The sequence below is a fragment of the Elephas maximus genome, chromosome 2, assembly GCF_024166365.1.
Source record: "Elephas maximus indicus isolate mEleMax1 chromosome 2, mEleMax1 primary haplotype, whole genome shotgun sequence".
In the NCBI taxonomy this organism is placed as follows: Eukaryota; Metazoa; Chordata; class Mammalia; order Proboscidea; family Elephantidae; genus Elephas; species Elephas maximus.
In genome coordinates, this window is record NC_064820.1 from 84745127 (window position 1) to 84768141 (window position 23015).

The following is a 23015-nucleotide window of genomic DNA, read 5'->3' on the forward strand; positions in this document are numbered from 1 at the left end:
CCGTATCTGTTTCGAAGGACCACCAGAAGCAGTTTGCTTCCAGCTGGCAAGACCAGCAATACCCCTTCACTGTCCTACCCCAGAGCTATATCAACTCTCCTGCACTATGTCATAATTTAGTCCGCAGGGACCTTGATTGCCTTTCCCTTCCACAAGACGTTACACTGGTCCATTGCATTGATGACATTGTGATAAGTGGACCTAGTAAGGAAGAAGTATCCATGACTCTAGACTTACTGGTAAGATATTTGCATGCTAGAGGGTGGGAAATTAACCTGACAAAAATTCAGGAGCCCTCCGTATCATTGAAATTTCTAGGGGTCCAGTGGTGTGGGGCTTGTCAAGATCTTCCTTCTAAAGTGAAGGATAAGTTGTTACATCTGGCCCCTCCTACAACTAAAAAGGAGGACGTGGGTCTCTCTGGATTTTGGAAGCAGCATACTCCTCATTTGGGTGTGCTACTCCAGCCTATTTATCAAGTGACTTGAAAAGCTGCTAGTCTTGAGTGGGGCCAAGAACAAGAGAAGGCTCTGCAACAGGTTCAGGCTGCTGTGCAAGCCATTCTGCCACTTGGACCATATGATCAGCAAGTGTGAGCGGCAGGTACAGATGCTGTTTGAAGTCTTCGACAGGCCTCTATTGGTGAATCACAGTGCAGACCCTTAGGGTTTTGGAGCAAATCCCTCCTGCCCTCTGCAGATAACTACTCTCCTTTTGAGAAATAGTTTTTGGTTTGTTACTGGGCCTTAGTAGAGACTGAATGCTTAACCTTGTGCCACCAAGTCACCATGGGGCCTGAGCTGCCCATCATGAACTGAGTGTTGTCTTACCTACAGAGCCATAAAGTCAGATGTACACAGCAGCACTCCAGCATTAAATAGAAGTGGTATATACAAGATTGGGCCTGAGCAGGATCTGAAGGCACAAGTAAGTTGTATGCGGAAGTGGCCCAAATGCCCATGGTCTCCACTCCTGTCACTTTACCTGCCCTCTCCAGACTGTGCCTATGGCCTCATGGGGAGTTCCCTATGATCAGTTGACTGAGGGAAAAAAAAAAAAAACTTACGCCTGGTTTACAGATAGTTCTGTGCAATATGCAGGCGCCACTCGAAAGTGAATAGCAGCAGCACTACAGCCCCTTTCTGGGACCTCCCTGAAGAACAGTGATGAAGAGAAATCCTCCCAATGGACATAACCTTGAGCAGTGCACCTGTTTGTTAATTTTGCTTGGCGAGATATGTGAATGTGTACTGATTCATGGACTGTGGCCAATGGTTTGTCTGGATGGGCAGGGACTTGGAAGGACCGCGATTGGAAAATTGGAGAGAAGGAGGTACAACGAAGAGGGATGTGGGTAGATCTCTCTGAATGAACCAAAGAAGAGAAGATATTTGTATCTCATGTGAATGCTCACCAAAAGGTGACTTCAGCAGAGGAAAATTTTAACAATCAAGTGGATAGGATGACATGTTCTGTAGAAATCAGTCATCCTCTTTCCCCAGCCTCTCCCATCATTACCCAATGGGCTCATGAACAAAGTGGCCATAGTGGCAGGGATGGAGGTTATGCATGGGCTCAGCAACATGGACTTCCACTCACCAAGGCTGACTTGGCTACAGGCACTGCCAAACGCCCAATCTGATAGCAGCAGAGACCAACACTAAGTCCCTGATATACCACCATTCGTTGAGGTGATCAGCCAGCAACCTGGTGGCAGGTTGAATACACTGGACTGCTTCCATCATGGAAAGGGTAGTGTTTTGTTCTTTCTGGAATAGACACTTACTCTGGGTATGGGTTTGCCTTCCCCTACATACAGTTCTTCTGCCAACACTACCATATGTGGACTTACAGAATGCCTTATCCACCATCATAGTACCCCCCGCAGCATTGCCTCAGATCAAAGGACTCACTTCACAGCAAATGAAGTGCAGCAGTGGGCCCATGCTCATGAAATTCACTTGTCTTAATATATTTCCCATCAACTTGAAGCAGCTGGCTTGATAGAACGATGGAATGGCCTTCTAAAGACACAATTACAGAGCCAGCTAGGTGGTAATACCTTGCAGGGTTTGGGCAGTGTTCTCCAGGAAGCTGTATATGCTCTAAACTAGCATCCAGTATATGGTGCTGTTTCTTCTGTAGCCAGGATTCATAAGTCCAGGAATCAAGGGGTGGAAATTGAAGCAGCGCCACTCATTATTACCCCTAGTGACCCACTTGGAAAATTTTTGTTTCCTGTCCCCAAGACCCTATGCTCTGCGGGTCTAGAGGTCTTAGTTGCAAAGGGTGGGATGCTCTCACCCAGAGACACATCCCTGATTCCATTGAACTGGAAGTTTAGAATACCTCGGGCCATTTTGGGCTCCTCATGTCTCTGGATCAACAAAGAAGGGAGTTACCATATTGGCTGGTGTGATTAATTGTTATTACTAAGAAGAAATTGGATTGGTATTGCATAACGGAGGTAAAGAAGAGTATGTCTGGAATACAAGAGATCCCTTAGGGCATCTCTCAGCACTACTGTGTCCTGTGATTAAAGTCAATGGAAAACTACAGCAACCCAATTTCAACATGGCCCAGACTCTTCAGGAATGAAGGCTTCGGTCACCCCACCTGGCAAAGAACCACAACCAGCTGAGGTGCTTGCTGAAGGTAAAAGGAATACAGAATGGGTGGTGGAAGAAGGCAGTTCTAAACACCAGCTATTACCACCTGACCAGTTGCAGAAATTAGGACTGTAATTGGTATAGGTATTTCTTCATTGTATGCATCAAATACTTTTGTTTTCTTCACTTATAAAATATAAGATGTAAACTGGGCTAGTATGTTTTCAGTTATACATGTGTTGTATCATGTTATGTGCAAGTATGACTTTATAACTGCCATTATTTAGAGATTATGTATAGTTTAAGGAGATGTGTACAGGTGCCAAGTTGACAAGGAGTGGACTGTGATGGTTAAGGTTGTGTGGTCAACTTGTCTAGGACATGATTCTTAGCGGTTTGGCAATTATTATGTTGTTTGGCAGTTTTGCAATGATGTTATCAACTCCGTGATGAGATCACTTGCAAGGGAGTTTCCATGGGGGTGTGGCCTTCTTCCAGTATATAAATGGATGTTTCAGCAAGAGTCTCGCTCTGGATTCTGCACCTGATTTGTCATCATCCGACCTCCGGCTCTTGGGACTTGAGGTAGCAGCTTACCTGCTGATCTTGGATTCATCAGGCTCTGCAGCCTGTAAGCCAGTGGCCTGCTGCAATGGGTTTGGTTTGGTTCTCTGTAGAGAACCTAACCTAAGACATATGACTTCATAAAGCTATAGCTATTTAGTTACCTGTTCCTTGAATTCATGTTGCTTATGTTATCATGTGCTTTTCTTCTTTTTTCACTTTTATTCCTCCCACCTCTTCTCACTCCCCACTATCTTATGATTGTGTTTCCCAAACCTAACTGATGAGAAAATTCAACTGGGTGGCTTGTTAAACACCTAGATTCACAGCCCCCTTTTTAAGAGATTTTGATTCAGAGGGTCTAATATTCCCAGGCATGTTTGAGAGACACTGCTTCCCTAGCTTGTCCCCATTGGCTCCAGCAGTATGCTCTGTTCATGTTCACATTCAATGGTTGAATGTGGGTGCTGCCAATAGGAATGCTAGTAAGAGCCAACTGTGTTTTTAAAAACAATTCATACTTAGCCATCTGTGTGCATTACGGCGACAGTAACATCCGTAGGCTGCTTCTAGGAGTCATGGCACTGGGTTCCTCCATATTGTTAGTACACATGCCACCCTCCTCCACTGGGGAGAAAAACATGCTTAGATCCAGGTGTTAGACATGGCAATGCAGAGAAGAGCCACCCCTCATAGTTACCAGCCGTTCAGCTCACCTTAAGCACTTGTATGCCACTTCCTTCCATCCCACACAAAATGTTGGATTATCAGATTCATAGAGGAGCTACTTTACAAAGTGCAAACTAATGTATCCTTTGAGATTTTGCGAACATAATTAACCCACTCCTGAACTCCTGAGTTTGTAATATAGCCCTTAAAAGTAAATTATTTAATTTATTTTGTATAGATAATATGTACCTATGGTACAAATTCAAAAGATGCATAAGGGAATGTAGTGAAAATTAAGGTTCCTCTCTACCTATACCTTACCTATTTAGTTCTCTTCCCCAGAGGCAAGTACTGTTATCTGATTCATTTGTCCTTTCGGCTAGTCTGTGCATATACAAGCATCTGTATTTTTTCAGTAAATGGTAGCATGTGATATATATATATACATACACACACTCATATATGTTTCTCACCTTGCTTTTTTATTGCTTAAAAATATTTCCTATTTCTTGGTGTGTATCCCATATCAATGTGGCATAGTGGTTAAGTGCTACGGCTGCTAACCACGATGTTGGCAGTTCAAATCCGCCAGGCGCTCCTTGGAAACTCTATCGGGCAGTTCTACTCTGTCCTGTAAGCTCGCTATGAGTCGGAATCGACTCAACGGCAGTGGGTTTGGTTTTTGGTTTTTTGGTCCCATATCAATATGGGATATTGATACATACGAAGCTGCCTCGAATTTTTTAAACAACTCCATGGTAAGAATATCATTTAACTTATTTGACCAATCTCCTATTGAGAGGCATTTAGCTGTTTCCACTCTCTTATTGTCACAAGCAATTGTGTATTTATCAATTTATACATGTGTAGGTATGTCTGTATGGTAAATTCCTAGATGCATAATGACTGGTTAAAAAATATGTATATTTTAAATTTTGATAGATATTACCAAACCGTCTGCACAGAGGTTGTAGCTATTTCTACTCCCACCAGTAGCTTATGTGAGTGATTGTTTCTTCATACTCTTGCCTATACATGGTGTTATCAAACTTTTTGATCTTTTTTTTTTAATTGAAATTTAGATGAAAGCTTACAGAACAAACTAGTTTCTCATCAAACAGTAAACATATTGTTATATGACAATGATTAACAACCCCACAACACGTCAACACTCTCCCTTCTCAACTCTGGGTTCCCTATTACGAGCTTTCCTGTTCCCTCCTGACTTCCAGTCCCTGCCCCAGAGCTGGTGCACCCCTTTAGTCTTATTTTGTTCCATGGGCCTGTTCAATCTTTGGCTGAAAGGTGAACCTCCTTACTGAGCTGAAAGGGTTTCCGGGGGCCATACTCTCAGAGTTTCTCCAGTCTCTGTCAGGCCAGCAAGTCTGGTCTTTGTTTTTGAGTTAGACTTTTGTTCTACATTTTTCTCCAGCTCTGTCTGGGACCCTCTATTGCGATCCCTGTCAGAGCAGTCAGTGGTGGTAGCCGGGCACCATCTAGTTGTACTAGATTCAGCCTGGTGGAGGCTGTGGTAGATGTGGTCCATTAGTCCTTTGGACTAATCTTTCCCTTGTATCTTAAGTTTTCTTCATTCTTCCTTGCTCCTGAAGGGGTGAGTCCAGTGGAGTATCCTAGATGGCCACTCACAGGCTTTTAAGCCCCCAGATGCTACTCACCAAAGTACAGTGTAGAACAGTTTTATAAACTATGTTATGCCAACTGAGCTAGATGTTCCCGGAGACTGTGTTCCCCACAGCCCTCAGCCCAACAATTTGGTCCCTTAGGGAGTTTGGATGTGTCTATGGAGCTACCATGACCTTGCCTTGTACAGGTTGTGCTGGCTTTCTCAGTATTGTGTACTGTCTTACCCTTCCCCAAAGTAACCATTTACTATTGAAGCTTTTTGTTGTTTGACATTTTGATAGGTAGGAAATGGAATCTTATTATAGTTTTATTTTGCATTTTTCTTATTAGAGTCAACATTTTTTCATGTTTAAGAGCTATATATTTCCTTTTCTATGAACCGTCTGCTCATTTTTTTAGTCCATTTTTTTTTCCTGCTGGATTGTGTTATTTTTCTTATTGATTTGTAAAAGCCGTTCATCTGTAATATGAGTTGCAGATATTTTTTTATATTTTGTCCCATTCATAATTTTTAACGTTAATTTACTTGAATTTCTCAGTCTCTTTTTAAAAAAAGCTTTTAGTTTTTGTGTCATATTTTAAAATTTTTTCTCTCTCTATATATATATTCCAGTTATCTATCTTTCTATCTGTATCTGTCTATCTATCTATCTTCCAGATATACATATATCCAGTTATATAACTATTTGATAATGAACTTTTTTGGATTTCCTTCAGTAACGTTTTTTAATGTTCTTCATATAAGTGTTATACATTTCTTGTTAAGTTTGTTGCTATTCTAAATAAGATCTTTTATTTTCTACCTGGTTATTTATATATGAAGGCTTTTGATTCTTATATTAGTTTTGTACTTAGCCATCTTACTAAATTTTATTATTATATAAGAGGTTTTCTTAGTTGTTTTTCTTGGGTGTTCTAGATAAGTAGCCAAATTATCTAAAAATGATGCAAAAAAAAAGATAAAAAATAATGTTACCTTCTACCTTCCTTCTTTTTTTTTTTTTTAACTTCATGTCTCTCTCTCTGATTTTTATGGGAATACTGTTAGTATTTTCCCATTAAGCATGATATTCTGAATGATTTTTCACTTCAAAAATATTCTTTTTAATTCTCACTTACAATGATTCTTGCCCCATCATCCATGGTTAATTGTGGCAAACTTTTCAGCCATTCCCTGAAAAATCTCAAGAATGAAAGGGTAAGTCATTTTTCTCTGCTTTTAGTTTTTTTTTTTTTACAACTGTTCTGTGTTCTCCCAATGGAAAAAAGAGCAGGTTGAGTGTCCTTAGAAGACCTGCTGGGTACAGAGCTCTCTGATAAGTTCATACCCCGTGGCATACTTATGAGTTCCTTGTTCTACTACTCCTTGATCCTCCACATGTAGAGCCATCCCTTTCCACTGACTGTAGCACTTATGAAGCCCTGGTGGCACACTAGTTAAGAGCTCGGCTGCTAACAAAAAGGTTGGCAGTTTGAATCTAACGGCTGCTCCTTGGAAACCCTATAGGGCAGATCTACTCTGTCCTATAGGGTCACTATGAGTCAGAATCGGCTTGATGGCAACGGGTATGGCACTTGTAGGTAGAATCCCACACTTATGATCCAAAATGAGAACACTTAAGTCACATTTTGTGTTGTCTTGTGAATTTTAATATTGGCTCTGTGCTTCTAATCATAATCACATCACTCTATAATCCCCAGCAATGTGCTGAAGTTCCCTTTGCTGTTTGATAATTTACCTCAGTTTGGATACTTTCAGTAACTTTGGCCTTTTTGTGAAGTTGAATTCTACTGGCAAACTCTGCAAAGCTCATTATAAATCATGTGGATTCATTTGCAATTGTGGCAAGTTTCTAAAATAAAACCATAATAATCTATGAAGGATGTCACTCTTCAGATCTCAAATTCCAAAGTTTTTGAAGTTTTCATTTGATTACAAAGCAAGGACAACTGACATGAAAACTTTATATGACATCTAAGTGAGCTCAGACAGAATAAATAGACTGGAAACAAACCATTTGTATCTCAGCGCATTCACTGTGCTCTTGGTGCTTGAGCATAAGGTGACAAATTGTTCACAATAAAATGGCACCACATTTCGTATTACTTTCATTTTCATGCCTGGTGCTTTTATTTCACAGGTTCAGTGAGGACATTGTGCATATTTGTCAAATCTGCATGACCTCTGCTTAGGCACTGAAAGCGAGATCTGATCCGGAATTTTAACTTCAGTACCATGTAAACCTTTGTTCTTTAAGTGAGTAATGAGACATAGCATGCAGTTGACTACATATATGAAATTTTCTCCTTGATGGACCTCACAAAACCTAAGAGCAAACACCTAAAAACCAGCATCTTTGATATTTAACACCCAAAAACTGTTACAAAATGAAGCCAGTGTGTTTTATCCTGTTTTTAGAGCTGAAATTTCCTCACTTATCCTTGCTAACTCCCTCTTAGGCTTCAGGGTTAACAGTCAGAGACAGGGCCTAGAAACATGGTAAAGGTTTTATTTAATGGTGAATGAAGTCTGAAATTTAGTTCAGGCCCAAGTGTGCTTACTTAGACAATAATTTTATTACTGATTATAATTAATGTACATTTAAAATATTTCGTTAGTTATAACTTCAAACAAGGTATATAATATCACCCCAGACTAATACTCTAGACATTTTAGTCAAGAATTACATTACCACTCATAGGCTATGGTTTTTCATTAATTAACTGAAGCATAATTACTTGGCAGTGGACGTGTGGCTCAATTTTATCAATCCCTTCTCAGCACATCTAAAGATAGTACTCTCCTGCGGGCCTGGTCAGGCCATAGGTTCTGAAATAACAACCCAATAAAAACTGAGAAGCTTGCACTGACCTTTTCCAGATACAGGGGACTAAACAGCAGACACGCAAATAGACCCAGGCTACTCCCCACCTCCCCGTCCTTCTCAGGAACACATTCTGGCTTTTGGTACTTTTACACATTAGGGGTGAGGTGGGGGGTTATTACTCTATACAGATTTTCTGCCTCGAAGAACTTCTGAATTAGTTTGTTTTCTGAGTCAGTGACACCTTCTGGTTCTCCACGTTATTATTCTCTGAGGCAGGTATTGAGAAGTGAAATAAGACAACAGAAGTAGAAATGACCCAAAAAAATAATCTGTGGGTAAACAGTGGCCACTCTTTGACTGTTCTGCTATTGTGGTACATTCATTCAAAATAAAAACAAAGAAACACAAAACTTTACCCATCTCAGAATGAACATCAAGTCTGTTGTACTGTTGTTTTCATTGATCAGTTATTCAATCAACAGCTCCCAGAGCCAGAACCCTGGTTCTTTTGCACTCTGGTTAGGAATTCTTACAAGGCATCCCGCAAATGAGGGCTAAACTAAAGAGTACTTGTTTACTTTATTTTCATAAATGCTCTAGGCTGTGAAAACAAATAGATCAAGAGAATGGAAAAGAGGTAAAAAATTATCCCAGCTCATTGTGAAGTTCAGAGAGCTCTGTCTTCAAATTCGGAAAGTCTTTTTATCTGTGTTTAAATGGTTGAGCTGTCACAGTGGGCTAGTCAATTCCGCTGTAAATTAGACACCACGACCAGCACATTTCCTTTGATATAAGTGGGCAATTTAAGAATAGCAACTTTGAAGATTATGTGTGTGTGTGTATGATTAGAATTCTCTTTTCTTGCCAGGATCAAGCAGACCTTAAAAGATATTCACTCCTCTAGAAATCTCCAATTTGTTTTAACTTTGGTGGCTTTTGGCATGATGACCATGCACAAAATCATCACTCATCTCAAATTTTCCCCAATTTAAATTTGTTAATGAGATAATTAGAGTTCCTTGTCCTATAGAATTGGAGTAACATTATCTTAATCCAAAAGGGCCAGCTCAGTCAATAACTATTAAAGAAATAAATATAATAAACCACAAACTTAGTGTTTCTTAAAAATAATTTTTAAAAAGCTTGTTTTTCTTCTAAAGAGCATTGTGGAAGGCATATATTGGATAAAAGCTGACAAAAATAGGAATGATTTGGCAAAGTAATCTTAATGGACAATGACGATTTTGCACAGTCTGGCTTGCTAACTCTGGTGGTCATAAAGAGAGAAGAAAACAATTATTCATCGTTAATAAAAGATGTTCATTCACTATAAAATTGAGATGTGACAAGTCATCTAGCATGTAGTATTACATTTAAAACTATTATTTTCCCTTTATGTTTAGGTCTTTCTCTGGAATTAAAGGACTCCAGCTGAAAGTTAACCTTCAACCCAATGATAATTATTTTTTCTACGTGAAAGCCATCAATGCATTTGGCACAAGTGAGCAGAGTGAAGCTGCCCTCATTTCCACCAAAGGTATTTTCTCCTTCATACACAAAGAGCTATTTTCTTTCCTCCTTTCTACCATCCAGAGAAGACATCCTAGAGGGCAACTTTATATAAGCCCCCAACCTGCTACCGATGCTAGGTTTTTGGTATGAAGACCCAAGATTGGTCTTCATCAAGATGTTTCTTTATTTTCTTCTGGTTTAGAGGTTCTCAGCCTTGGCTGTCCATTAGCAATGACTCAGGGTGATTAAAAATACTGATGCCCAGATCCCACACCTAGAGATTCTGACTTAATTGATCTGGAGGTGGGCCAGACATTTGTATTTTTTAAAAAAAATCTCTCCAGATAATTCCTGTTTGGCTCATAATGTACTATAATGTTTGGATACGTTTGGGACTGGGGGATATGTGTGTCTGTGTGTTTGGGGTGGGTATGGGGATTCCTTTTCTATTGCACTGTGAATTCTATGAACAAGATTCCCATCTTGTTCTTCCATTTATTCTTGGTACCTGGCACATAGTATGTGCCAATTAATGTTTGCTGACTCACTGAATGAATGAATGACTCAAGGAACTGATAAAATTGTTCAGTGATGTTTCAGGGATAATATTAGGATGTTGCCAACCAAAAATTGTTTAGTCTCAATTATTATGAAGGGAAGTGAGGAATGAAAAGGTGATCTTTTATTATCTTATCCTGGACTCAGATGGCACAAGATTGAGGGTAGCACATTAAGGGACTTGCCAACAAGCAGAAACTTATACATGTCCCTTGTTTGTGATGTAGTTAGGGCCAGCCTGATGTCTATAAAGAGAGGATGTAAGGGCTGCCTCCTCAGAAACGTTTTCCTCGCAGGCCCAACATGGTGCCTGTAACTTCCACTACTGGAACCACTCCTTTAGGTTACACCAGTGCCTCTCCAAACTTAATGGCACGTGAATCTCCTGAGGATCTTGTTAAAATATGGATTGTGATTCAGTAGTTCTGGGGTGGGGCCCGAGATTCTACCATCTACGTAGTTTCCAAGTGATGTAGATGCTGCTGATGTAAAGACCACACTTGCATAGTGGGGTAGGGGGGGACCTCTTTTACAAGAGACACATGTTGTCTTAGTCATCAAGTGCTGCTATAACAGAAATACCACAAGCAGATGGCTTTAACAAAGAGAAGTTTATTTTCTCACAGTAAAGTAGGCTAAAAGTCCAAAGTCAGGGTGTCAGCTCCAGGGGGGAAGGCTTTCTCTCTCTGTTGGCCTTCTCATCAATCTTCCCCCAGGCTAGGAGTATCTCAGCGCAGGGACTCTGGGTTTGAAGGACACACTCTGCTCCCGGCACTGCTTTCTTGGTAGTATGAGGTCCCCCTGTCTCTCTGCTCACTTCTCTCTTTTATATCTCAAGAGATTGCCCCAAAACACAATCTAATCTTGTAAACTGAGCCCATTCTCCCTCATTAACATCATAAAAACCCAGACCCAGTGCCATGGAGTCGATTCTGACTCACTGAGGTAGGATTTACCACATATAGGACGATCACACAATACTGGGAATTATGGCCCAGCCAAATTGATACACACATTTTGGAGTGGGGGATGTAATTCAATCCATGACTTGCATGAAGGCATAACTGAGCAGCACCAGGTGGTGGAAACCAGCCACTGACATTCACTGTTGCCTTATCGTGGTTGCAGTTTGGCTATGGATCTGCAAACTCTGAGCAGGGGATTTTGATATCAGGAGAAAGAGAGACAACATCTGAACTCTGGGGCTTAGCCCAAGGACAGCTCTCGATGTTGCGGCAATGTTTTAACCCTATTTTCTTAACTGCAACAGGAACCAGGTTTCTATTGCTGAGAGAAACGGCTCACCCTGCACTGCAAATTTCCTCTAATGGGACAGTGATCAGCTTTGCTGAGAGACGACGGCTGACAGAGTAAGCAAAAGAAGAAAGCGTGAGTGTGCTGATTGCTCAGCAATAGGATCTTCTTAGCTGTGTTGCCTCAGTGTGGCCTCACCTGAGCATATTCCTGGTTTAATGACCATGCCTGGGTGTCATATCAAATATAAATGTGTGCACACCATTCAGTTCAGTTACAGTTCATTACTAGGCAGAAAGTGACAGCTACAGTTCAGAACTTGGAGAAAGTGTCAACATTTTTATTGGAAATACCAGCACAGATGGTTTTGTTTAAAACATAGTCTGTTTCAAGGTATTATCTCTGGTTCAATGAAAAACAGTCTAGGTTAATTCTCCTATAATTTTCCATAGCAAGTGGGATTTTGTATCAACCCACTTGAAACTGAACAGAAGAGGATGACATTTTGTTGAGTACTTAGTTCTGGCCACAATGCGGAGCTTTCAGCATCTTGCCCCCACAGTAGCCCCAACAAGCACTGAAGTAAATAAAGAAGAGCCAAAAGCCAGGGACAAGGTGGGGAGACTGTCCTGCAGTTTGCCTGCAACCTCTCATAATTATTTTGAAGGTCCAAATGGTCAAGTGGGAGAAAATATGTGAAAGTCTTTTGAAAACTGTAACACCATGTGAAACACATGGTGCTGATGGTGCTGGCATGCCCAGGGATTGGTGGGCTGCAAGTGCTCACGATCAAACACGACACCTATCAATATGCACTGTTTTCCTATCAGATTTCTGGTCTGGTGAAGGCCCAGCTCAGCTGTTACCTGCCCTGGAAGATGTCCAAGCCTTCTCTGGTGCTCCAGGCGCCCTTTGATTTTATTGTCTGAAAGGACTGACCACTTGGGGGGATCATTTGTCGACCACTTGGGGGGATCATTTTTCAGCCACTAGGTCCTGAATAATCCTTGAGCAGCAGCCCTGTCCCCTGCATCTTTGAATCCCCGGAATCCAGTGTGGGTCCTGGCATATTGTAGGTGATGAAAAACATACAAATGAGTAAATGCAGGAAAAACTTAAGAAATGGACTGTGCTTTTCTGTCTTTTTTTAAATTTCTTTAAAAAAAATCAAGAAAAGAAATAGACTGAAGGTTGACAAGAGTTTGTAATAACTGATGATAACTATAATATATTTTATAGACTATTACTGATTATTAACCTGAAAATTAGTTCATAAACATCAGGGCTTTTCTCCAGAGTAAGGGTTTACCTCTGTGGAATGAGAAAGTGGAAAACAGTCCCTTGCATTAATCAGTTTCTCATCTGTTAAAGAGGAGAGGGAGATGCACTGACTGAAGAATATTAACGCTGCTTAAATTAAAAATACTTCCTTGCTGTCTCAGCCATTTCAAAGCAAAATCGAGCAACTCATGCAAACAAGGTCACCCATCAGTAGGGAAAAGTTCTTTAGTTCATTTCACCTTGACTTTACAAAAATAGCTAAGGTGAGACAAAAAGAGACCTTTAAACAGCTTCTCAGGCGTACGTACTACAGTCCAAAGAAGCCAGAGTTTAAAAGACTGTTGACCACAAGCCCCTACAAAGCAGATTAATTATAACTGGCAGTGGAAAATATGTCAAATGCATGCTGAGGGCTTGGGGAATTCTGGAGATCAGGTCAGAAACGTTGAGGACACAGTGAACAAAAAGTTCTTTAGTCAAATTCCAGCAGTTTCCAAGGATAGGACCCAGCATAAACTTAAACTGTGTGTAAGTTTGGGAATGCTGACCCTCATGAGATAAATGCTGGCGATTTCTGTGCTAAATTTAACCTGATTAACTTTGCCTGCAGAATCCCATCAGTGCTAGGCGAGGAACTGCCTGCCTGTGGCCAGCATTACTGGGAAACCACGGTCACAGACTGCCCAGCTTATCGACTTGGCATCTGCTCCATCTCGGCTGTACAGGCTGGTACCCTGGGACAAGGGGAGAGCTCATGGTACATGCATTGTTCTGAGCCACAGAGGTAAGCCGCAGCCCTGTCTCTCCCCTTTCAATCCCCTTTTAGTCCAACTGCGGTGAGCTGATGTCTAGATAGGGATCTCTTCAACCTTGGATCTCTTAGGGGCTCAAAAAATAGCATGCTACTTCCCTGTGCAAGTTCTGAAGCAATTGAGAAAGAAAACAAGAGTCAAGTAATGGAGACTAAAATAATACTCTGATTACTGAGGAAGCTGATATTAGAGAATGTGGTTCATACCTGAGGGTAAGAAGGTTTCTTATACTGAAGCCTATTATTAGACAGGCCTACCATCCAGAGCCCTTTCCAGTCCAGCTTTCCCACCCCGTGGGGCAGACTAGGTCCCTGGAGAAGCAGAAAAAGATGCGTGTTTCCTGATGGATGTGTGTAACCAAGAGATAGGGAAGAGGAAGGGGCTGCGATGCCATGCTTGCCCAGTTTTTCTTTCTAAACTCACCCCAGGTAGGGAGAGACAACAAATGTAATGCTAAAAGGGCTTTGTCCACAGAGAAGGAATAAACAGGGGTGAGGAAGACGTGGTACCTCCCTACCCCTCAATCATCTATATCAGAGGTTGGCCAGGTGCAGCCCTTGGGCCAAATATGACCTGTCACCTGTTTTTATAAATAAAAGTTTTATTAGAACGCAGTCAAGCTCATTTTGTTCTACGGCCATTTTTGTGCTACAGTGGCAGAGTTGACTGTTTGCAACAGAGGCCCAATAGCCTACTGCGCTATCCAAGCCTTAAATACTTACTATCTGGCCCTTTTGGCCCTTTATAGAAAAGTTTGCTGACCCCTGGTGTACGTTACTAGTATTATTTTGTTAGCTGACAAAAAAAAAGTGATTAAACTATGTTCGTCTCAAAGAGATAAGACAAGCACGTTATAAACTGAATTTGATTGCAGAATGGCATAATAGAAAAAGCACTAGACTGGGAGCCAGAAACTTGAATTTAGTCCTAGCTCCATCCTGGGCTAGCCTTCTATTGACTGCTCACCATAAATTAATTAACCCTTTAAACCTATCTTATAGGCTTTTTTTTTTTTTTTTGGTATAGGCTTTGCTCTTTTAACAGAAGACAATAATGCCTGACCTGCTCCCTCTGGGGCTACAATCGAAGGATCACATGAAATTGGGTTCAGGGAAGGGCTCTGAAGTTGTAAAGCATCAAACAAATGTGTAGCATTATTCAAATGTGATGCTTTAAAAAGGGAGCCTTCAGTACTTGGAAGTTCCCAGAAAAAAGGCCCGCAGATTAGGATTTTACATATCTCTGGCTTCACATTTCTCCCTGCATCCTCCTTGACAGAGCTTGATTCTCTGAGATGGTTTATAAGGATGCCATCTCCAACTGCTATTTAAAGTCACATTTCATCAAGTCAGAGCAATCACGATTGATATTCAGTGCTGTGCAATGCTTAAGGACCAAGTGCCTGTCCAGAGTTTAAAGTCACTCATACTCAGAGCTTATAATCAGTAGATTTTAGAGCTGGAGCTAGGTTTTGATTTCATGAAAATTTCCTTAGACACTTGAACCCCTAAGAACCTAACTCAAAGACTAGCCTCCAAGTGCTTGACTACTAGCCAAAAGGCTGGCTGTTTGAACCCACCCAGAGGCACCTTGGGAAACAGTCCTGGCGATCTGCTTCTCAAAGATCACAGCCTTGAAACCCTATGGAGTAGTTCTACCCTGCACAAATGGAGTTGCCGTGAGTGAGAAGTGACTCGACGGCAACTAACAACAAGGAGACCCTAGAACACAGAATTGTATAGTTTGTTGACAATTTAATCTACAACTGTGGTTTCAGGTTCTTTCCAGCCCATGGTAGGTTCCTAGATGCTAGAAGGAAGAGTGTGTCAGCCTGTGTCGTCACAGCACTGGAGGTCAGGTTTCAGGTCTCTTCGTTCCATATTCAAGGGACTTCAGGCACGCATGGCCTTTAGGAAGCTGAGACGACAGGGGCAGCAGACCCTCCTATTATTTTTCACTTTTTCTGGATTCATGATTTTAAACGAAGATGTATTACTCTTGATTCTACTCACACAGAATCTGAGCTTTAAGATGTTACAGTAAGAAAGGATAAACGAAAAGAGCCTGAGGAGGAAGAATCAACTGGATTTGGACTTGCTTCTTTCTGTCCATTCCTAACCCTACCACCCTAGCCCAAGCCTCCTCACCTCCTTCACCAGTTTCTACAATAGCCACCACGCCTATATCTTCGCTTCTGGTCTCTATGTGTCACAACTGGCAAATACTTCTAAAACATCATTTCATTGTGTCCCTTCCTTTTCTGCTCAAAAATCTACAGTGGTGTCAGAGCTCAGGTGGGACTAGCTTTAAAAAACCAAAAAACCAAACCTATTGCCATCAAGTTGATTCTGACTCATAGTGACGCTATAGAACAGAGCAAAACTGCCCATACGGTTTCTAAGGAGCGCCTGGTACATTCGAACTGCCAACCTTTTGGTTAGCAGCCATAGCACTTAACCACTCTGCCACCAGGGTTTCCGGGACTAGCTTTAGGGGACAGTAAAGAGGGGACCAGGTTGAAGATGAGGAGCCCTCAGGGAGAGCAGCCAAAGGGGTTGGGCTCAATATGGGGCAGCAGTGAGGGGTGGGTTCAGTCTGAGGATAGAGTCCCAGGGAAGGCAGTTCCAGTTTCACAGGTGTCAGGAATCAGACTTCTGGATGAACCATGGTTAAACAGGAACCAGTGGTCCCAAGGTCACGCAGGCAAAAGTTGGGCAGGGAGTCAGGCCCCAGGCAAACAGACTTGGTTTCAGGCAAAGTTTCGAACTGGTTCGAACCAGTTCAGTCATGGCCGGTGAGGTGAAATTAAAACAGACTCAAATTTTTTAAATTTGGGTGAAGCAGAATGATAAGCAGAATGGAAAATTTACAGGTTGAAGTCCTGGAATGTGAGACTTGGAAGAGGTGTAGTGAGCCCTTTCAGGAGCCTGATGCAGGAGGTTGGATTATTGCCAGGACTGTGGAGAGCAACACACACGCAAAGCAGCACAGTTAGACAGCATCTTTGAGTGGGGCACCACTGTTTCCATTCCTTCAGGTCAAGAGATCTGGTTGCTATGCAATGTGCATGCTACCCTTGTTGTCTAAGAGGGAGATTAAGTTTCTAGCAGGGCTTTGACCCATAATTTTTCCTGCTCTGTTTATCATTCCACTTCACCCACATTTTAAAAATTCAGGTCTGTTCAGGTTTCACTTTGTTGGCAATGACTGAACTGGGCAGAACCAGTTCAAAGCCCTGGTTTCAGGGTGGAGTTCACCTTAATGGAGGAACTAGTGTGCTCAGTAGGAAACAAGGCAGAAACAGGGAAGGGTAGACTCCAGGTCCTGTGGAACTTGTGGAGCCAAGGCCTCAAGGAGTGTCTCCCTCCATGGTGGGGATTGGCTCAGGGGCTGACCAAGGCTGGGCATGGGGACACCAGGGACTTTCTAAGCAGGGGGAGGAAATAGCTCATTTGGACATTTAGAGCCATCCATAGTAGCCCTTTGTAATAGAACATCCTGCAAAAATAGAAAAATGCTATCATGTGTGTCTATTGAACACCTGAAATGTGGCTAGTGGGATTGAGGAACTGAATTTTTTTTTATTATTATTGTGCTTTAAATGAAAGTTTACAATTCAAGTCAGTTTCTCATACAAAAACTTATACATGCATTGTTATGTGACCCTAGTTGCTCTGCCTACAATGTGACAGCATATTCCTCCTCTCCACCCTGTATTTCCTGTGTTCATTCAGCCAGCTCCTGTCCCCTCTGCCTTCTCATCTCGCCTCCAGACAGGAGCTGCCCACATAGTCTCATGTGTCTACTTGAGCTAAGAAGCATACTCCTCACCAGTATAATTTTATATCTTATAGTACAGTCTAATCTTTGAAGATTTGGCTTCAGGAATGGTTTTAGTTTTGGGCTAACAGAGAGTTCAGGGGCCATGACCTCTGGGGTCCCTCCAGTCTTAGTCAGACCATTAAGTCTGGTCTTTTTACTAGACTTTGAGGTCTGTATCCCACTTTTCTCCTGCTCCATCAGGGATTCTCTGTTGTGTTCCCTGTCAGGGCAGCCATTGGTGGTAGCTGGGCACCATCTAGTTCTTCTAGTCTCAGGCTGATGGAGTCTCTGGTTTATGTGGCCCTTTCTGTCTCTTGGGCCCATACTTTCCTTGTATCTTTGGTGTTCTTCATCCTGCTTTGTCAGGTGGGTTGAGACCAACTGATGCATCTTAGACGGATGCTTGCTAGCTAGAACCCAAACGCCACTCATCAAAGTAGGATGCAAAACATTTTCTTAATATGCTTTGTTATGCCAATTGACCTAGATGTCCCCTGAAATCACGGTCCCCACACCCCCACCCCTGCTACTCTGTCCCTCAAAGTGTTTGGTTATATTCAGGAGACAGCTTTTGGTTTAGTCCAGTGAGGAACTGAATTTTTAATTTAATTTTAATTAGGTTAATTTAAATACCCACATGTGGCTAGTAGCTGCCACATTGAACAGGACAGATCTAGAGCCTGGCCCCTGACTTACCTCTCTGTGTAATATCTTAAAGGTCACTCCCATGTCTCCCCAAACCTGTCAGGCAGATGGTGATGTTCTCTAAAACATACAGGCTTACTTTGCCACCCCATCATTGTTTCTGCTGGCCCCCCACTGCTTGGACCTCTTCTCCATCTTTTCCACTATCTAGTCCTGTCTATTTATGGCTGAGTATGAGGCCATCTGCTCCTGAAAGCTTTCTACAAGAGCCCCATAATTGCTACCTGCAACATTTGCCTGCTGTACAGGTCCCAGCACTTCATAATATTCCATCATATCTCTCATTAGCAAGGCATTGAAAAGGTCCTCTATCATTGAGTATGGTCACTTATCTCCCCCTCCCCATGAACCACTGCCCCTCTATTTAAGCTTCATTCTGCAATGAAGTTGCCAAATTGCCTTCCCCCTAAATTCACTATGTCTTCCATACTTCAGGGATCAGACCCTGAAGAAGGACATCATGCTTGGTAAAGTGGAGGGCCAGTGAAAAAAAGGAAGGCCCTCAACAAGATGGATTTACATGGTGGCTGCAACAGTGGCCTCAAGCATAACAACGATTGTGAGGATGGTGCAGGACTGGGCAGTGTTTCATTCTGTTGTACATAGGGTCGCTATGAGTTGGAACTGGCTCGACAGCACCTAATAAACCGCAAGAAATTCACCTTGCACTCAAGCTTCTGGGCCTTTAAGGCAGACATCATAGGTCCTAAAGGTCCTTGGCCTTCCCTGCCATTCCAGAGTTGCTTACCCAGATTCTTAGACCCCAGACTGCCCGATGTTGCTGTGTTGTCTACCCTTCATCTCTGCCATATCCACAAACCTTTACCTCATTTCTCTTCTTCTCTTCATCTCTTATTTCTTCCCTTCCCCTGGTTTCAGGGCCCCACCCTCAGTTTCTAAGACTGCCAGGAAAAAATACCAAATTTGTGGTACAGAGCAATTTAGTTGCTTGGTTCAGCAATTTCTCCCTCCAAGCCTGGCCTTGAATCTTTCCTTTCACAATCAAAAAAGGTCCATTAAATGTATTTAATAAACATTTTAACAATCTGTGCCTGAGATGAATTCTCACTCCTACTCCAGGCTTGGTAAAGTAGAGGGTCAGTGAAAAAGAGGAAGACCCTCAATGAGATGGATTGACAAAGTGGCTGCAACAATGGACTCAATCATAGCAGATTGTGAGGTAGCACAGGACCAGGCAGTGTTTCACTCTGTTGTACATAGAGTCACTATAGGTCAGAACTGACTCAGCAGCACCTGCAGAAACAGTCTGTGTAAGTTATTAACAACTTTTTCCTTCCTACTCTGTATAGTATGGGTTCCCAGAGAGAGGGGAAGGACAATATTTTATAGACCTTCCACTACCCTCTGGAGTACTTAATAATGTGCTGGACCCTCAAATATGTTCAATGTGGAATTAAATTTATCTGAATTGAAGAGAGAAATCAAAGGCAATCCCCCTTGAAAAGGAAGTTGTTTGGAGGCAGAGGGAGCATATACAAGGGATGAAGCTGTGCAAAAATATTAAAAGCTTTTTTAAACTTCATAAAGACCCTTATGTAAGTTACCTACAATTTTTTAAACTGTAAAATTAATACATTGTATGGAAGGCAAGCCTGCGGTACTTCTTAAAATACATGGCAGCCTCCAAGGAGCTTTATTCAAAAGAATGACACGCCATGAATGCAGTAGTTAAAACATGTGGGCAGCTGGGAAAGAATTAGAATGTTGAGAAAAATCACAAGGGAGGCATATGTTGGTTATTCTGGGATCACCTCCTAATGCAGAAGGAGCAAAATTATTAAGAATGCTTGTCTGTTGGGATGAGCTGTGCATTTTAGCTGCTAGGAGGGATCTGGCTAAGTATTTTAGACAGCATTATTGTAACTCATTATTGTAAATTGAAGTTAATAACTGAACAATTGGTTATTCCCGAGTGATTTTCTTTATTCTGTTCCTTCAAGATGTCTAAAATTCCTGTTTCCCTTCTGTTTCATTTCAGATACACATTTTTCTACAGTGGCATTATGAGTGATGTCCATGTGACCGAGCACCCAGCCAGAGTGGGCATTCTGCTGGACTACAACAACCAGAGACTTCTATTCATAAATGCCGAGAGTGGACAGTTGCTCTTCACCATTAGGCACAGGTTTAATGAGGGCGTGCACCCTGCTTTTGCCCTAGAGAAACCTGGAAAATGTACATTGCACCTGGGGATAGAGCCCCCTACTTCTGCAAGGCACAAGTAATCATTTGCTTTCAGAGTCTAGAAGAGCAGTAATTCAAATTCCGGGGGTCTGTTGCTATTTCCACTGGGTGTTGTACATTGTTCAACAAATCTCCCACACATTCGCACTCCTGATTGCTACATACACAGTGACAGCACGTGAGCAAACCACCCAGAAAACCTGGACTGTATGAGTAGTGTGTGAGTGAAGAGGGTGCTAAAAACATCCTCCACCCTTTGGTACATATATGTTTGAGTTGCTTCCTAGATTAAAAGAATTAACACTTGACTTGGGAACCAAAATAGAGACACAGCTTCCACCTGTTCTATTGGTAAAAGAAACCCTCTGATGAATGGGGCTGAGGGAAGGGACGATTGTGTTAGTAATACCTCTCCTCTGACACACAAAACTGAATCTTCCACAGGAAAAGTGCCACCACACTTCACTAAAGGACGATGAATCCTAGTCACTGGCGAATAGTGCACACTGAGAAGGTGTTGTAACTGTGCTGAGTTTATAATGAACTCTTTTGTAATAATGTATACTGTAGGACACGAGTTTCTTCTCTCAAATTTCAAATGTAGAAAAATGCTTGCTGTTAGAAATTCCCATTTTGTTTAATAAATGGTTAGAGTGTATAAAACAAAACATGTTATGTGAACTTATTAGCCAATATGAGTAATTCACCAGTCTAGTATCTTGGGACTGGGACGAATTGCAGAGTTCCTGTTGTAAATAACTGTCACACCTCAGTGGGTTGTGCTATCACGGATTTTCACATGAGAATTATAGACATATACATTTTAAAATCTAAAACAGTATCAGCCCATATTTCTAGTCAACTGCCAGAAGCAGAGAATCTCTTTTTGCTAAAATAAAATTGTTGGTCATTTTTAGATATTACTTTGAAATCTCTCAAAATCTTCCTAAAATGTGTGTGTGAAGTTCATAAATCTAGAATGCATTTTGAGAACACTGCTCTTATTTTCTAAAATCTAAAGACTTTGGTCCTATTTATATTTTGTTTTTTTACATTATGAGTTGAGTTGTTTCTTGAATCCAGAAGCAATATCTGACTTTTTAGATATATTCTAAAAAGCTACTGTTTAATAGAAAACCGAAACTGAATCTATATCTGCACCCATTAGAATAGAGCACCTTTAAAACCGTCATCACCCTGCTTTGAAATTATGGCTGCTTCTGGCAAGATGCATGCTTAGTGAAATAGGGGAAGAGCTTGCTGCTTTGCTGAGAATGCTATCTTTGCCTTTTCATACCTTATAAGTGTTATCTCCAGGTTCTAACTGATCCCATGTGCTAAGTTTGTAATGAACTCTTTTGTAATAATGTATACTATAGAACACGAGTCTCTTTTCTCTTTAATTTCAGATGTAGCAAAGTGTTAGCTATTAGAAACTCCCATTGCAATTTTTATTTTTGGTGGGAATATAGTGTAATTAAAAACAATAACAACAGTAGCAGCAATGATGTGAACTTTACAATTTGTCTTAGTATGGGTTTCCCAAAAGTAGACCTCAGATAAGGACTTTTTTCAGGTCATTTACATATGAGGCGATTCTAGGAAATACAAGTGAGGAAGTGGGAAGAGTGACACAGGAAGGGGAGAAAGCCAATAGCAAACCCGTTAACAAACTTTTTGCTGTGGAGTCAATTCTGACCCAAAGCGACATGGCCAACTAGAGTCACAGCTGGCAGGTGACAGAACTGAGACTTAGTTGCAGCCCAAGTCCTGAGTAATGAGAATAAAACTATTACACTTTGTCTCATTCTTTTTTTTTTTTTTTAATTTTTATTATGCTTTAAGTGAAAGTTTACAAATCAAGTCAGACTCTCATACAAAGATTTATAAACACCTTGCTATATACTCTTAATTGCTCTCCCCTTAGTGAGATAGCACACTCCTTCCCTCCACTATCTCTTTTCTTGTCCATTTGGCCAGCTGTTGAACCCCTCTACCCTCTCATCTCCCTTTCAGACAGGAGATGCCAACATGGTCTCATGTGTCTACTTGATCCAAGAAGCTCATTCTTCACCAGTATCATTGTCAATCCCATAGTCCAATCCAATCCCTGTCTGAAGAGTTGGCTTTGGGAATGGTTCCTATCTTGGGCTAACAGAAGGTCTGGGGACCATGACCTCTGGGGTCATTGTAGTCTCAGTCAGACCATTAAGTCTGGTCTCTTTAGGAGAATTTGAGGTCTGCATCCCACTGCTCTCCTGCTCCCTCAGGGGTTCTCTCTTGAGTTCCCTGTCAGGGCAGTCAGTGGTTGAAGTGGGGTACCACCTAGTTCTTCTGGTCTCAAACTAATGTAGCCTCTGGTTTATGTGGCCCTTTCTGCTTCTGGACTCATAATTATCTTGTGTCTTTGGTGTTCTTCATTCTCCTTTGCACCAGGTGGGTTGAGACCAATTGATGTGTCTTAGACGACCCCTTGCTAGTGTTTAAGACCCCAGATGCCACTCTCCAAAATGGGATGCAGAACGTTTTATTAATACATTTTATTATGCCGA

The 23015-nt window shown here is 41.6% G+C and overlaps 1 protein-coding gene across 1 annotated transcript in view; it reads left to right on the forward strand.

Annotated features, from left to right (window-relative positions):
• CMYA5 (cardiomyopathy associated 5) overlaps positions 1 to 21249 on the forward strand; it is a 120630-nt gene extending 99381 nt beyond the window's left edge. The window contains exons 10-13 of the mRNA XM_049866618.1: positions 9718 to 9851; positions 11655 to 11754; positions 13530 to 13703; positions 20258 to 21249. Coding sequence (XP_049722575.1) covers positions 9718 to 9851; positions 11655 to 11754; positions 13530 to 13703; positions 20258 to 20504 — 655 coding nt within the window. The 3' untranslated portion in view covers positions 20505 to 21249. The remainder of the gene's footprint in view (positions 1 to 9717; positions 9852 to 11654; positions 11755 to 13529; positions 13704 to 20257) is intronic.
• The last annotated feature ends 1766 nt before the right edge of the window (positions 21250 to 23015 follow it).